The sequence below is a fragment of the Pygocentrus nattereri genome, chromosome 14 (assembly GCF_015220715.1).
Source record: "Pygocentrus nattereri isolate fPygNat1 chromosome 14, fPygNat1.pri, whole genome shotgun sequence".
Classification (NCBI taxonomy): domain Eukaryota; kingdom Metazoa; phylum Chordata; class Actinopteri; order Characiformes; family Serrasalmidae; genus Pygocentrus; species Pygocentrus nattereri.
The window spans coordinates 39,513,236-39,528,704 of NC_051224.1; the positions used below are offsets into that span (position 1 = coordinate 39,513,236).

General features: G+C 43.6%; 1 protein-coding gene across 1 annotated transcript in view; it reads left to right on the forward strand.

The window, feature by feature from the left end:
- Positions 1–474: 474 nt before the first annotated feature.
- Positions 475–15,469, forward strand: part of abat (4-aminobutyrate aminotransferase) — a 49,475-nt gene continuing 34,480 nt past the window's right edge. The window contains exons 1-2 of the mRNA XM_017706961.2: positions 475–626; positions 14,397–14,543. Of these exons, the coding sequence (XP_017562450.2) occupies positions 14,474–14,543 (70 nt within the window). The 5' untranslated portion in view covers positions 475–626; positions 14,397–14,473. The remainder of the gene's footprint in view (positions 627–14,396; positions 14,544–15,469) is intronic.

Sequence of the window (15,469 nt, forward strand, 5' to 3'; positions counted from 1 at the left end):
GGATATTTTTGGTTCTCAGTCCAGCAGCGACACTGAGGTGTTTAAAAACTCCAGCCCTGCTGTGTCTGATCCACTCAGACCAGCGCAACGCACACTAACACACCACCACCACGTCAGTGTTACTGCAGTGCTGAGAATGATCCACCACCCAAACAGTACCTGCTCTGTGAGGGTCCATGGGGGTCCTGACCACTGAAGAACAGGGTAACAGAGTATCAGAGAAACAGATGGACTACAGTCTGTAACTGTAGAACTACAGAGAGCAGCTATACAGTAAGTGGAGCTGATAAAGTGGACCGTGGGAGGATGAGCTGAAGGTCAGGTGTGGTCCTGATCTTTGTTTAATCATTAATTGCTTGTTTCATCAGTGCGCTCTCTTGATTGCCAGCCCAGTCTTGCTCCAGCGGACCAATCAGAGCGGACTCCCTCTCCTCCTATTGGCTGGAACGCGTCAAGACCGCCCCCTCCACGAGCCGCCTCTGTCTCTCACAGCGCTGCCTCAGATGAGAACAGGGCTGCGCTGCTTCCTCAAGCCGACCGCCGCGTTTCTGCTGCTTTCTTTCCTCGTTTTCTCCTCAGAAACCTTGGAGTTTTCACAGAACCCGAGCGAGCAGACGCAGAAATCGGTGAGTGTTTCCGTCTCGACTCAAAACAGCACCTCAGCGGCCGTGTTTGGAGGCTCGTCTGTAGGCGAGACTCAGTACTGCATCGTCCAGCCTCGCAAACACCCGAGCTCTCAGCCTTGTGCTGCATTGAAGGGGAACTCCACCGCCTTTTCCAAAATTCCTGCCTGGTTAAATGTCTAAGACGTGAACAAAGTCATTCGGAGTGGGTCGGTGTGAAGTGCTGCCTTCTCGAGAAACTGACCCAGCCAGAACTGCTCACAGTGGCGGTGATAGGAACCAGACGTCCGCTTCTAAAAGCTCCCTCAGACAGTTATTACCTCACATCACTATGAACACGAGTGTCTGAGACATTGCTTTGTGATAAAATTCTGGCTAAAAATGTATTTTCATCTGTTCATGATGGTGGAGGGATACATGCAGGGTGCTGTGAGGCAGAATAGTCCTCACAAAACTTACTATTTCTACACTTATTACACTTTTACCATCAACATTACATAGAAAACGTCTCAGAAAGACTCGTGTGGGTTCTCCGGTGGTTCTGGATGGTATATAAAATGTCTATATCTGTGTTGTAGTCATGGCGACGTCTGGTTCCCATCACCACCACTGTGAAGAGACCCGAGTCTGTAAGTTTCTGTACAGTGAACCGGTTCAGATAAAGCCACTCTGAATCGCTCTTACATCTCAGGGACTGATTTAGTCAGAAATTTTGAAAAATTGGTGGAATTCCCCTTTTACATAAATACCCCCGTGGCTGTGGCGCCTGTTAGAAGCCCACCTCGACCTACAGCAGCAGAGAGACTTGGTGAAAACTGCTGCTGCTCCTTTTTTCCCCCTTTTACAGTAGCCTGTGTCCAGCTTGACAGGCTGAATCCGGACAGAACCGGCCTGCCTTTCCTTTATCTCTTCTCCTCCAGCAGCTTTTGTTCCTGCGGTCTGCTGGAACGTGGTCATGACCTCACTTGCCACACTTGACAGAACTTCTTTCTACACATTAGGCCTCCAAGCCTGCTGTTGGGGCAAGCTTAAAGGGGATTTCACCCAAATTCCGTCATGTTCTGCACAGTTCGTTCGTTTTAGACGTAAACGAGCATGTTTGAGCTGTTCACAGTGGTGGTGATGGGAACCAGACGTCTCAACCGTCTAATACCTCACAGAAAGTTATTGCATGAACTATACTGAGTTTTTCAGATGCATTCATTGCACCCAGCCTTTGTAGAGCAAGACAGTGTCCAGTGGTGCTCACTGGGTCCCGGGCTTTAAGTGTGAATTGGTTGATTGTAGAGACTCAACGGTGATGGGATCTAGGAGTCAGTATGACCACAACACAGTTTATTTACTATCCAAAACCACCAGCGAACCTACATGTGAAATGGAGATGGATCTGAAAGAAGTACGTTTTCTTTGGGCACTGTTTTACCTTACAGTGCTCTGATTGTGGCCTTACACAGTGAATTGGTTCAAATAAATGGATTAAAATGCACTGTAAGCCAAATCTAGGCACTCTTTGACTTTCCTGGTCTGTGTGGCCTTTATTTGCATATAAATCAATCAGGGTCTGCTTCTGTCAGGTGATGCAGCCTCTAAGACTCTAAGGTCCCTACAGTCAGTGGCAAAATATAGCAATGAAATGGCAATAAATCAAATATAATTTTTTATAAAGCGAGTTCCTTTCAAACATCCAAAGCTGGTGGGCCAAGTGCACTTCAGACATCTCTGCTGAGTCGGTTGAAGGGGTTGCGTTTCACATTCTCTATATCTGGATGACGGACACCAACAAGCATGCAGCGCTCGGTGAGCTCCACGAGGCGTAGTGAGTGACATGCATTGGTTTTAATACTGAAGAAACGGGCTGGATTATGTATTAGTATCAACACTGGGGTTGAAACAAACATGAATTATAAATCAGAGATGAATATTTCTGTTTGTGACGTCCAGACTACTGCGAGTTATCGACTTAACCTGAAGAGGGCAGCAGATCGCTCAGTGTTGTACCTCTGTGAGCAGGTAGTGAAAGAAAAAGAACAATAATGCCTGAAAAGGTGAAGAAGCAGGAAAGTCTGGGAGCGTTTTCTTAGAATTAAGGATACAGTTGTCACATAAAACATGCAGAAATCTGACTCCGCCTTCAAGTTTGCAACGTTCCCTTCAACCACCGGGAAAGAAACCATGCTGACACAGCAGAACGGGTCTGTTTAGAACAGTCGGGTCACGACTGAGGTGCAACGTTGCTGCTGGTGGTGGCAGAACTTTCTGTCAAGGCTCCATTAAAAACAACGAAACATCCGGTTTGCCATCGTCAGGCTGCCGCAAACGTGAACGCAGCATCAGAGACCGTTTAGAAGGTGTTTCGGACACGACTGGCCCGTATCTGTTCAGTATTGGAGTATTGGATTGGCACATCGTTAAACCAAATGTCTACCAATTTAGTACATGTGCATTGATTTGTCTTACCACAACATCCCTGCATTTTAGAGCGCTGAGACATTTTACAAGAAACTGTTCTACTTTTGAGGAAAAGTTTCCTGCTGGAGATGCGAGAAAAGCGGCTGTAGTTGAGCAAAGCAAGCTTCTTTAGTCTGTAGTAGGACATCAGCACATACGGGCTCTTCTTAACATTTTGGCTTGCCCAACCCTGGGCTGTACCAGTAGAAGCACGTACAAAATAGCAAGTTTAGGGGGGCACGATGAGTGATTGGTGGGCTTGATTTGGTGGGTTTAATTACGTGCAGCATGGCATCATTAACCACCCCACGTATCGCTCCATGGACGCTGCAGGCTGTTTGTTTGAACTCGACACCGGTCACTTTGTCTTTTAGTGTAACTGCTGGCCCATAGATGATTGTTGGTGGAAGGGGGTCAGAATGCACACTGTGTTGCAGTGCATGCTGGGTACTGTAGTGCGTCTCAGGGTGAAAAGGGCTAGTCAGAAACGAAAATGAAGATTTTTTGCAGGCCGAATAAGGCCTTGTGTCTGACGCATGGGGTTTAACCAAAACAATTGGAATATTAAACTAAAATGTGGTAGAAATAATATTTTTTCACCAGTTATCACACTTTCTAGCCACTTAAAATCACTTTCCTCTCGCAATATCATTGGACCACTGGGGTGGTCAGTGAATTGGAGAGTGTTTAGTTTGGCGTTCAGGCTGTAGAGATCAGTACACTCTGCATTTGTCATGCAAACACGGCCATAGACGTTTGGTTAGACATGAGCCAGAGGCTTACGTAACCAGACCTCATGAGGAGTTCATGCTTTGTATCCATGAATTTATCAAACTGGCACTTGTTTATGTGGCGAAGCTGTTGCTTTGCTCTGGTTCGTGATACTAATCTCAAATGACTGTCTGCTGTCTCCTGTGAACATAGCCTTGCTTTGTGGAGGCCAGCGTCAGATTTATTGGAAGCTTTTCTCCCAGTTTTGGCATACAGAGCTCGAAATGATGCAGCGTTTCCAGAAACTTGTATTTTGGGAAGGTTCATTGGGTTCACTGTAACATGTGGATTAAAGTAGGGTCTGTATAGATTACTGGGTTCAATTCACTTCAAACCGGTGCATGTCTGCACTAGTTGCTGTTGCAGCACCACACATGAGTTTGTTGACTAAGGAAGGGCAGTAATTAACTAACAGACCAATAACAATGCATTCCACAACAGTAGCCACCTGTACATGCAGCCTGATAATCCATTAATAGCTCCATCAGGACAGAAGACGCCCATATATGCACCTCAGTCAGAACAGGCTGTTCTATTTTAAGGCCAGTCGGAACACAGTTCCTATCTGATTGAACAAGGTGGGTAATCCTGTAAATAATCCGTTAAATAGGAGAATAGTGTAATTGACTGTATATGATTACATTCCCTATCGGAAAGTTTAAGTCCGTGCTGCATGTACGTCGCGTCATAGTGAGTTTATACCGTTCGACATGGTGGTCTGGTCTGCAGAGGAGACCAGAGGTGAGAGTTTATGCTCTGATCTTTAAAAGGTGGCGGTGGGACGGACGTCCAGCTTATGTGTCTCAGAGCGCATGTCTTCCTCTCGGCCTTCTTTAATAAGGACATATGAAGGACGTTTTTCTGAGTCTGACGTCATTTTAAAGCAGTTAAAAACACAAGCACTGCTCACTGCTGCTCATCTCACTCTGACTGGACTCACGTGATGCTGGTTGTCATGGTAACGTCTGGCTCGAACACATTGTGGGTGATGGGTCCAGCTTTCAGTCCATGAAGCTTCATGAGGGCTTCTGTGATGCTGGTGAAGATGAAGCTGATCCTCCAGAAGCGCCTGGCGTTCATTGGCAGTCGTGATTGTCGCCTCTGGATGAGCCGCGTCAAGCTCTGTTTTTTTGCACATGTGGGTCAGTTTAGGAGCTGATCTGTTCAGACTGATGTCACATACAGATCACATTTAGAAGATAATCTGAACAGCTTAACGTAAATACTCAAGATTTGCTGAGAAAATCAGATTTGGGCCACTTCCACTTGCTGTGTGAACGTAGCCTTAGGCATCAAGACCCACCAAGCTGTGAATAATGCGAACACGCATACATAGAACGGTCTGACTGTTAAAACAGTCACATACCAAAATCTTATTAGAATCAGATTTGAAACCACATACAAATGTGGCTCGAGTTCAACAGACAAAAAATTGATTTAATGCGTCTTTATTGCTGTTCAGATTGCAGAGGACGTGTTCTGTTTAAATGAGATGAGCTGAAAAATTGGATTTGAGCTGCATCTTTGAACAAAGACTAAATTACGGAAAGAAATTAAGGTGTCAGAAAAGTCAGCACTCTTGAAATTGCCTTAGATGAGGCGCTGAATCTGCAACACAGATCGGCTAAAAAAAAGAATAAATTGGTCAAATGCTGACTGCATGTTTGAAGCCAAAAATCTGTTGACTCCAGTTTTGCATCCCTAATGATTTCTGTAACCAATTAATCTGTCAATTATTGTAAGTTAATTGACTAATTAAACCATTATGCCTCTCTGGCATCTCCTCTGACATAGCTCCCACTCACTGTCATTCTATTATAAGCACTTTTTTTTTCTGGTGCAATGAAACAGAAGTTGTTTTGCCCCCTACACTTCCTGTAGTGTATTACAGTCTGTCAGAATGACTGTGTGGATCATGAACTATACTTCCAAAAGTATTCGGTCATCTGCCTTCACATGCATATGAACTTGAGCGACATCCCATTCTTAATCCATAGGGTTTAATATGATGTTGGCCCACTCTTTGCAGCTATAACAGCTTCAACTCTTCTGGGAAGGCTTTCCACAAGGGTTAGGAGTGTTTATGGGAATTTTTGACTGTTCTTCCAGAAGCGCATTTGTGAGGTCAGACGCTGATGTTGGACTGGCTCACAGTCTCCATTCTAATTCATCCTAAAGGTGTTCTGTTGGGTTGAGGTCAGGACTCTGTGCAGGCCAGTCAAGTTCTTCCACACCAAAACTGGCTCATCCGTGTCTTTATGGACCTGCTTTGTGCACTGGTGTGCAGTCATGTTGGAACAGGAAGGGGCCAAACTCCCCAAACTGTTCCCACAAAGTTGGGAGCGTGAAATTGTCTGAAATCTCTTGGAGCTGAAGCTTTAAGAGCTCCTTTCACTGGAACTAAGTGGCCGAGCCCAACTCCTGAAAAACAACCCCACACCATGATCCCCCCTCCACCAAACTTTACACTCGGCACAGTGCAGCCAGACAAGTACCATCTCCTGGCAACCACCAAACGCAGACTCATCCATCGGATTCCCAAACAGAGAAGCGTGATTGGTCACTCCAGAGAACTCGTCTCCTCTGCTCTAGAGTCCAGTGGCGGCGCTTTACTCCACTGCATTCCACGCTTTGCATTGCGCTTGGTGATGTAAGGCCTGGATGCAGCTGCTCGGCCATGGAAACCCATTCCATGAAGCTCTCTACGCTGTTCTTGAGCTGATCTGAAGGTCACATGAAGTTTGGAGGTCTGTAGTGATTGACTCTGCAGAAAGTCGGTGAACTCTGCGCACTATGCCCCTCAGCATCCGCTGACCGCGCTGTCATTTTACGTAGCCGACCACATCGTGGCTGAGTTGCTGTCGTTCCCAATCGCTTCTACTTTGTTATAATCCCACTGACAGTGGACTGTGGAATATTTAGTAGTGAGGAAATTTCACGACTGGACTTGCTGCACAGGTGGCGTCCGATCACGGCACCACGCTGGAATTCATTGAGCTCCTGAGAGCGACCCATTCTTTCACTAATGTCTGTAGAAGCAGTCTGCAAGCCTAGGGGCTCGGCTTTATACACCTTTTTAAATGAAACAGTAGAAGCCGTATCGCCCCCTACGCTTCCTGTAGTGTATTACAGTCTGTCAGAGCGACTGTGTGGATCATATGAACATTATAGAGCTTTTTAAATGAAACAGTAGAAGCCGTATCGCCCCCTACGCTTCCTGTAGTGTATTACAGTCTGTCAGAGCGACTGTGTGGATCATATGAACATTATAGAGCTTTTTAAATGAAACAGTAGAAGCCGTATCGCCCCCTACGCTTCCTGTAGTGTATTACAGTCTGTCAGAGCGACTGTGTGGATCATATGAACATTATAGAGCTTTTTAAATGAAACAGTAGAAGCCGTATCGCCCCCTACGCTTCCTGTAGTGTATTACAGTCTGTCAGAGCGACTGTGTGGATCATATGAACATTATAGAGCTTTTTAAATGAAACAGTAGAAGCCGTATCGCCCCCTACGCTTCCTGTAGTGTATTACAGTCTGTCAGAGCGACTGTGTGGATCATATGAACATTATAGAGCTTTTTAAATGAAACAGTAGAAGCCGTATCGCCCCCTACGCTTCCTGTAGTGTATTACAGTCTGTCAGAGCGACTGTGTGGATCATATGAACATTACAGGGCTTATTAAGTTTTAAACTGTGGCTGCTGTGGAACATTTTTTGAAGTACTTATCTCTATTGGCTTTGGCTTTGAAAGAGTGACAGCTGTACAGTTATATTAAACAGAGCTGGTGTTTTGTTTTCTTTCTGTAGTTTCCTTGACAACTGCTGTAATGTTGATCCGTATGTAGAGATGTTCACCTCTTGTCTCCTTGAATGCTCGGTCCCCTCCATCCGCCTGCGTTGCCACAGAAACAGATTAGAGGCCTCAGACCCTGCATTAATCAGGACCCCCATTAGCACTTTAGATTTGGACTGTTTGACATGGACGGAGAGGAGGATTGCTGGGAATGACAGACGTGTCGTGGGAAGGACGGGATCGTAAGGTCAGAGCATGTTAAACGCTCCTGTCTGCACACGTTTAAATGAATCTTTTTGTTGAACATTGAATACAGAGTAATTCATGCATGCTGGGTAGTTCCCCGTGATCTAAATCATCTCTACTCAGAATTTGATAATCAAACGCTAATCTTGGCTTTGAGACTGTGGGACCGAATGAAGGTCTGGAGACACTTATCTTGCCTGACTGATCACTGGGAGTCATTTCTCCTACCATCTCGCTTTCACAGCCTCTGATGGAGATCTGGGAGCGTTCCTATATGTGCTGACAGTGCTGTGCGAAAGTTGTGCAAGTCCAAGTTCATGAACTGTAGAGGCTGCACATTAAGCATGAAGCAGTTATACATGCTTCAGTGTAAGCAGAGCATGTTTTCTGAGAAAAGTCTAAAAGGTTCTCCCAAACCAGGAAAAACTGCCCCCCCCCCACCCCCCAATCAGATAAACAGCACTTAAAGCTTTGATCTCTGAGAGAGAGGAGAACATCAAGCTGCTTCACATCTGAAAACATCCACAGGTGTACAATAGTGGTAAATCCACCATGAACAGATTAGACTAAATTGCTTTCAGGCCAAAACTTTATCTCAGAACTACTGAGGTCTCAGACTTCAGGCTGGGTATTAATAGCCATTTAATGTAATAACCTTCTGTGGAGGGTGGAGGGTGGATGTTTGGTTCCTATCACCACCACTGTGAGCATTTCTGACTTTCTAAGCTTCTCTAGAATTAAGCATTTTGCACCAAACTACTCAGAATAACTTTGTGCAACTTAACCATTTAATTACGCGGACTTCCCCTCTAAGTTCTGAGTAACAGTGGAACTTATCAAATGATTATATATTATTATAAGACGATATGGCAATCAAATTAAACCCAAATATAGGCATTAGGCACTAAACGTTACTTATTTAAAGTTAAGTAAGTAAGTAAAGGTAGATCAATTTACTCACAGATGTGCTTGAAGTAAAAGTGTGCAACGTGTACATTTCTGTAAATGTCAGAGAACCGAGTTAGTGGAACTACTTAGAACCCAGTTCTGCTGATAACACGAACAACATGCTCAAAAAAAGTGTCATTTGTCTTGGTAATGATATGCTGTTGTATCGCCCACCTCTCTTGAGGACAGGAACTCTGAGCATGCTCTGAAGGTATCCAGCTCCTCCGCTCTGTTTCCGACGCAAAGGGATCCAGGTTGTGTAATACTGGAGTAATTAGCATGTTAATGGTTCTCCGCGATGGCTGCACTGTGGGAGAAAAGCCCTTGTTGTTGCCGCGGCTGACTACTCACGTGGAGAGCTGGCTGTAGCTGCTCGCTCTGTGGAGAAGACGAGCCCCAGGCCGGATGGGCCCGCCGAGCGTTGAGTAGTCTTCAAAGGCCGGCTTTGTTTCTCCGTGCGACGTCCCCCTGGTGCAGTGACCGTTCAGGGAGGCTAGGTGAATGATGAGTGTGGTGGAGGTCCCAAACGAAGGGCAGTGGACAGATTTATAAAGAAGCAGTTGCAGAACCTGGTTCTGATTCTGTTCTGAGTGGCTGAAGCTGTATGTTCATGATGGGGCTGAAAGATTTTGGTGAAAATGTCCTGTTGGGATTTTTCCAACTAATATTGGAATTGTGGATTTTCAGACTTTCTTTTCCCTACAAAAAAAAAATAAATAAATTAAAAAAAGGTAGTTGAACAAATTATTTGTAAACCGCAGATAACTCTAAGCCAGGGGTCGGTAACATGCCTAGCTCGTAGCTAACGAAACAGAAAAGAGAGATTTAAGGGGAACATCGATAATTTGGACAGGAATGGACCTATTAGCGTTTATAATCACTCCAGCTTGATTCCTGATGTGTTTAATCTGCAGCGAGAAACTGACAAACACTACAAAGTGACAAAAGTTGCTTCCCGTTCTCCAGCCTTTTATTAGAATTTTCCCATTCCACCTTAAAAGGTGCAGCAGTTACATTCTGGGGCCTCAGTCACCATTTAAGGTAGAACTGGAAAATTCAAACAAGAAGCTGGTGAATGAGAAGCGACTTCAGCCTCGTGAAAAGTTGAACGTTGAGAGGCATTTTACAAGAAACTGATCTACTTTAGTGGAAAAGTTTCCTGCTGGAGATGCGAGAAAAGCTGAGCTGAAGCTTAAAGCAGAGTCTGAGTTTTCGTTTATATTATATGTTTATCCTATACTAGTGCATCAGCACACACTCAGACACATTTACAGCCACGGTGGTTAAATGGTCATAAAATGTTGAGGCTTCCAAGGTGGTTTGATTTTTGTTGAAAGGACAAAACGGCTCTTCTTAACATTTGGGTTGGCAAGTCCTGAACTAAATGAAAAGGGCTGAATAGTGAACACAGTGAAAACATACATTTGTGTTTTGCTTGTAGTAGTTTTTAATAAGGCTTCATGATATGGACAGTATACTAAAATATATACATGTCATTATATTGCGGTGATATTGCTTCATTTTGTACTAGATTTTGCCACATATTGATTCACCGATGCATTTTAATGTGACACTTTTGTAGACTGAACTTTTGTTGGATTGCATGGATACATCAGGACATCTTCAGGGACTCCTCCAGAGCTGTGATTGGTCAGGGTGCTCACAGCACACAGTAAACAAGCATTGTGTTTGTTTAGAGACTTATTTGGATTTTGCAGCCTCCTGTGGTCGATACTGTAAAGGCCAATATCACAATTCCAGTTAACGATGTGCAGCTGATAAAATCCTGTCAATCATCACGTTTCTCACTCAGAAAGAGCTGTACCTCCCACCCCCGCCCCCCCCTCACCCCCGGGTCTAAACCCGTCTAACCCACTTTGCTCGCTGCAACCTGAGCAGCATACATGATCGAGGCTTGTGTAATGCCTCTGTCGAGAACCAGTTCCATCCAGTCGAGGTGCTGTCTGGACGGGGGGCTTCCGAAGACGGGAGCGTCTGGAATTTTCCGGCTCCTGCCGCCTCGATTACATAAGCGCTCCCCAAATCTGGAGCAGAAGGGAGTTGCTCGCTGCCTCTCGCTCTGGTCCGCTGCGCGCCTCTGGTACCTCCGTATTTCATCCGGTCTTCACACAGACGCACACAACTCACATTCAGGGACTTTAAAGGGGAATTCCACCCATTTTTTCCCAAATTCTGGGCAAAACTGAGTGTGTGAGATGGAAAAGTCATTCAGAGCGGTTTGGTGTGAAATGATTGATGTCTTTACAGTGGTGGTGATGGGAACCAGGGGTCGCCATGACTACAACACAGATATAGACACTTTATTTACCATCCGAAAACATTGATAATGTTGCATTGTTTTGGCTGCACCTCCTTCTGTAAGTGGTTTAAAGTTTAGAGAGATTGAAAAGGATGGCATTTAGCAATATAATCACAATACTAGTGTTATATAGTGTATATATAAATATATCAAAATACTTCGACATTTGCATTGAGTTTCAGTGGAGCTGGTCTTTGTGGAGATAAATGTGGAGCTTGTCTTTGTTGGTCCTGATGGTAGTGTGTGTGTTTGCATGCATGTTGGATGTTTTTAGTATCTCCTCAGAGGGTCTGCATTAGTCCCCCTCCTGTTGGCCCACTTGAAGCCTCAGCAGTTTGGCTGAACGATTTGTGGAAAATTGCAATTTTTTCCAACTAATGCTGTGCGACTGTGATTTTAATTGCAGTTATCATCTACAAAGGAATGTCTAGGCCTGTGGTCTGTTTTTTTTAGGCCAAGAATATCCAGTTTTTCTGGCTTAAGCCTTGAACCCTGAATGTACTGAGCTGTTGTTGAATGTAGTGAGTTGTCGTGATGTTACAACACGTGGAGGTTTGGTTGCCTCTGCCTGTTATTAGGTTACATATCCCCTCTTGAATCTCGAGACAGCGTTACCGATAACGTAGACTGTAATGCAAAAACCTGCAAACGTGCAAAAATCTCCTAAATTGCGATTTTGAGATAAAGAACGATCGATCTTTTAGCCCCAGCAGTGTCCTCTCATTATTCCTGGAGGAGTGTCACCTCAGCTCAGGCCTGCTGGATTCAAATGGCATCAAAAAAAACCAGAGTAATTTCAAGTAGAGGTGTGAAAATGTACCAGTGCATCATCATGCATTGATATACAGGTGAGTATTCAACTGAAGGCTTTAATTGCAGCCACTGTAATTGATGATAGTATTAAATCAATTATGCACTCTTTTTGTCCAAAACTAAGTTCTCTGCCGGGCTGGGCCATGTTGCAGAAATCCATCACAATATTTCAGAAAAATGTATCATGACATCGTAATTTGACAACTTATGATGACTATAAACTCAGGCTGGACTCAATAATGGTGAATTTTGGGATTATGCGAGGCATTAAGTCATTTCCTAAATTAATTGTGATGAAATTTAAGATTGTGTGATTCATTGAATCGAACGTGAATCAAACCGATTTGGCTTTAAATAATTTGCTGACTATTCAGAACCAAAATTGTGCTGAAATTTGAGATTATGTAATTTCTCAAACTCCTTGTTTCCTAAACAATTACAATCTAAACAAATCATGGAGAAGTTTAAGATATGATACGAGTCTTTTTTGAGAAATGAGTTTTTGCTGCTTTGAATCATTTCCTGAAGGATCATAATCAAAATGAATTGTGCTGAAACTTGAGATTATATTTTATAATGCACTGAATCTTTCCTAAATAACCATAATCTAAACAAATGGTGGCGAAATGTAAGATTTGAAGCTCTGAGTCGTTTCTTAAAGAACTGGAACTCAAACTCAGTTGTTCAATTTGCCATTTTATTCAAATCGTTTCCTAAAGAATTCAAAATAAATTCTAATGGAAATTGAGTGTTAAATATAAAGAGCTGAATCTTTGTGAGAGCAGAGATTTACACCTCTAATCTGAAGGCTTGTCGAGTCGCTGAGGTGTCTTGCTCAAGGGCACTTCAGTCATGGACCGTCAGCCGAGGGGATCGAACCGGCGACCTTCCGGTCACAGGGCTGGTTCCCTAACCTCCAGCCCACGACTGCCTTGTGGAGCTGTCTGCACACTGAGGTGCTGAAACCTGACCTCAGGCCAGGCTCTCGAGTCGGGAAACTCCGTGGTGCGTTGCTAGGACGTCCTGTTGAAGTGTTTTTGGCCTGGGAGCCCAAACTGAGTCAGATGTGATGTGTTAGTAGATAATAGAGCACAGGGCACACTTTAAAGGCAGGTTTGCCCGGAGTGCTAATCATCAAAAAAAAATCACACATCATGAATGAGTGCTCTGGCAATGTTGGAAATTTTGGTCCCAAATCTTGCAGTGTTACCATGGCTACAACCCACATCTAAAAACAAGGCGTGGCATTAAATGACGTGTGCTTGTGGGAAGTACAGAGATAAGTATAGAGAGAGGAAGAATTAGAGTAGAAACTTTGTAGCTCATAAGTTTAGGAATATCATGTTCTTAGTAGGGCTGAACTGGGCAGTTAATTGAAAAGTAATTGAAACCAACATTTAGAACTTCTAACCGTCCAAAACGGACCCAGATGCGCAAAAGACAAATGCTTGATGCGGCTCATCCAGAGGTAAACAATCACGCCTGCCAACGAATGCCAGTCACCAGCATCACAGGAGCCCTCATGAAGCTTCACTGACTGACAGCTGGGCTCATCACCCAGAATGTGTTCGAGCCGCAAAAAGGGCGTGGCCACTTCTTTGGTTCGCGTCCTCTGATTCTTTAAACTTTGCTTTCAGACTTTTGTCTGTTCTTTGATGTTGCAGCCTCGTTCGGACAGTTCTTTCAAATGTGAAGTCCCGTGAATTCCTATCTGGCTGTTGAGATGATTTACGTTAAGATATACAGAACATATTTACAATACAAACCTTGTGAGTGAACAGAGGGCCAAAAAAAAATCACTCATTAATCTTAATCGAGGTAAAATATTAATTATGATATTGATTTGAGGTCATATCGCCCAGCGCTAGACTGAACTATTTGGAGAAAATATCTAATTTCAGTTTTTCTGACTAATATTACAGTTTAAATGCTGTTATTTTCACTAAGTTAAACTCCAGATGCAGCATGGATTAAACCGTATTTCATTATAAACATACTGACGTGCTAAAGGGAGCAGTTTTGCTCTGTTGAATTGATTTGCAGTTCAAATAAATCAAATACGATCAAAATCGTGTGGAAGTGCATGTAGATTAGAGCGTAGTGGTTTAGAAGCCTGATTTATTTGTGTTTAACTAACCAAAACTGAAACACTCATTTCATTGGCACCCTGCTGAAACAACTGCATGAATTAGGATGTGATTCATGCAAATGATATGTAAATGAGGTGCTGCCAGCCTGGCACTTGATTTTACGCACTGAAGCCGATTCTTCATTTGCGCCCAAATCCCTCTGTGTTTGTAGTTGTGCAGCCAGATTTGCACCCCTTTGTATTTAATGCAACTTTGAATAAGGTCCAATGTCTCGTTCTCAGTGTGGAAGAACTTATTTGTTTATGATTTTCTGAACTCTGTGCTCTCCATGTTATTCCTAGGAGACGTGAAAGGCGGGTGCTGTGGACTGCCTCTCTGCCTCTTTGCCTCACTCTCTCTGTTTCTCTGAAAGCTGCTTATGGCGTCGTCTCTTCTCAGCCGTCAGCTGACGCTCTCCGTGCAGCACAGCCTGCGTCTCGCAGCTCCAGGTAAGTCCTTCTTGTATAGAATGACTGCACGGTGTGGACAGAGGTGCTGTGTAGTGCTGCATATTGTGATAATCCTCACATTGGTAAATCCATAATGTGTCTAGAGTGTCGAATATTCAATAAAAGTCAATAATCAAAGTGTCCAAAAATAGAAATGGGCTTTTGAACAGTTGATACTTTTAGGATCCAGATTAGGCAGAATCCCCAGACTGTTGCTTTCAATGAAAAATGAGTGATGAATTTTAAAAAAAGCATCAAAAAAGCCAGATTAGTAAACAAAATATGCCAATAATAATAATGGGAATTATAATGAAAAATATTATGGTATAACTAATTGGTATAGTTTTAGTAATGCTCGGATATAACAGGAGCTTCCAGGAATGGCTGAGTCTTTTATGAGAGAGGTTGGGTCAAGGCTTGATGCAAAAAAAAAAAAAATAATCTAACAGTTCAAGAAAAACAAAGGTGGACTTTGTCTTTAAATGCTGTTAAAAGAAAAGAAGTTTTTGGAGCACGCTGATTTAGGGCCGCCACAATCATGAAAGTTTAGCTAACGATTAACTGTAATTGGCTGATCAGCTGTCTTGCTAACTATATTAAACTAGAAGCCAATACTGATTTATAGTGTTATGTCAGTACCTCAGATTTACTTGTAGAGCCGAGTAAAGCTACACATTCTTCATTAGAGTGAAAATATAAGCCAAAAAAGCAGTAATTCTGCCAGCGTACAGGCTAAAAACATCAGAATTAGCTACAGGGCAAATAAACAAACACACAGACACGTGTGTGTGTGTGTGTGTGTGTGTGTGTGTGTGTGTATAAAAGTTTTAAAAACAATTAACTGAGGATGAGCATGTTGTTGTTGCCAGGCAGCCATGGGCTACTGAAAGAGGACAAGATACACTCGCAACAGTCACTATATATTA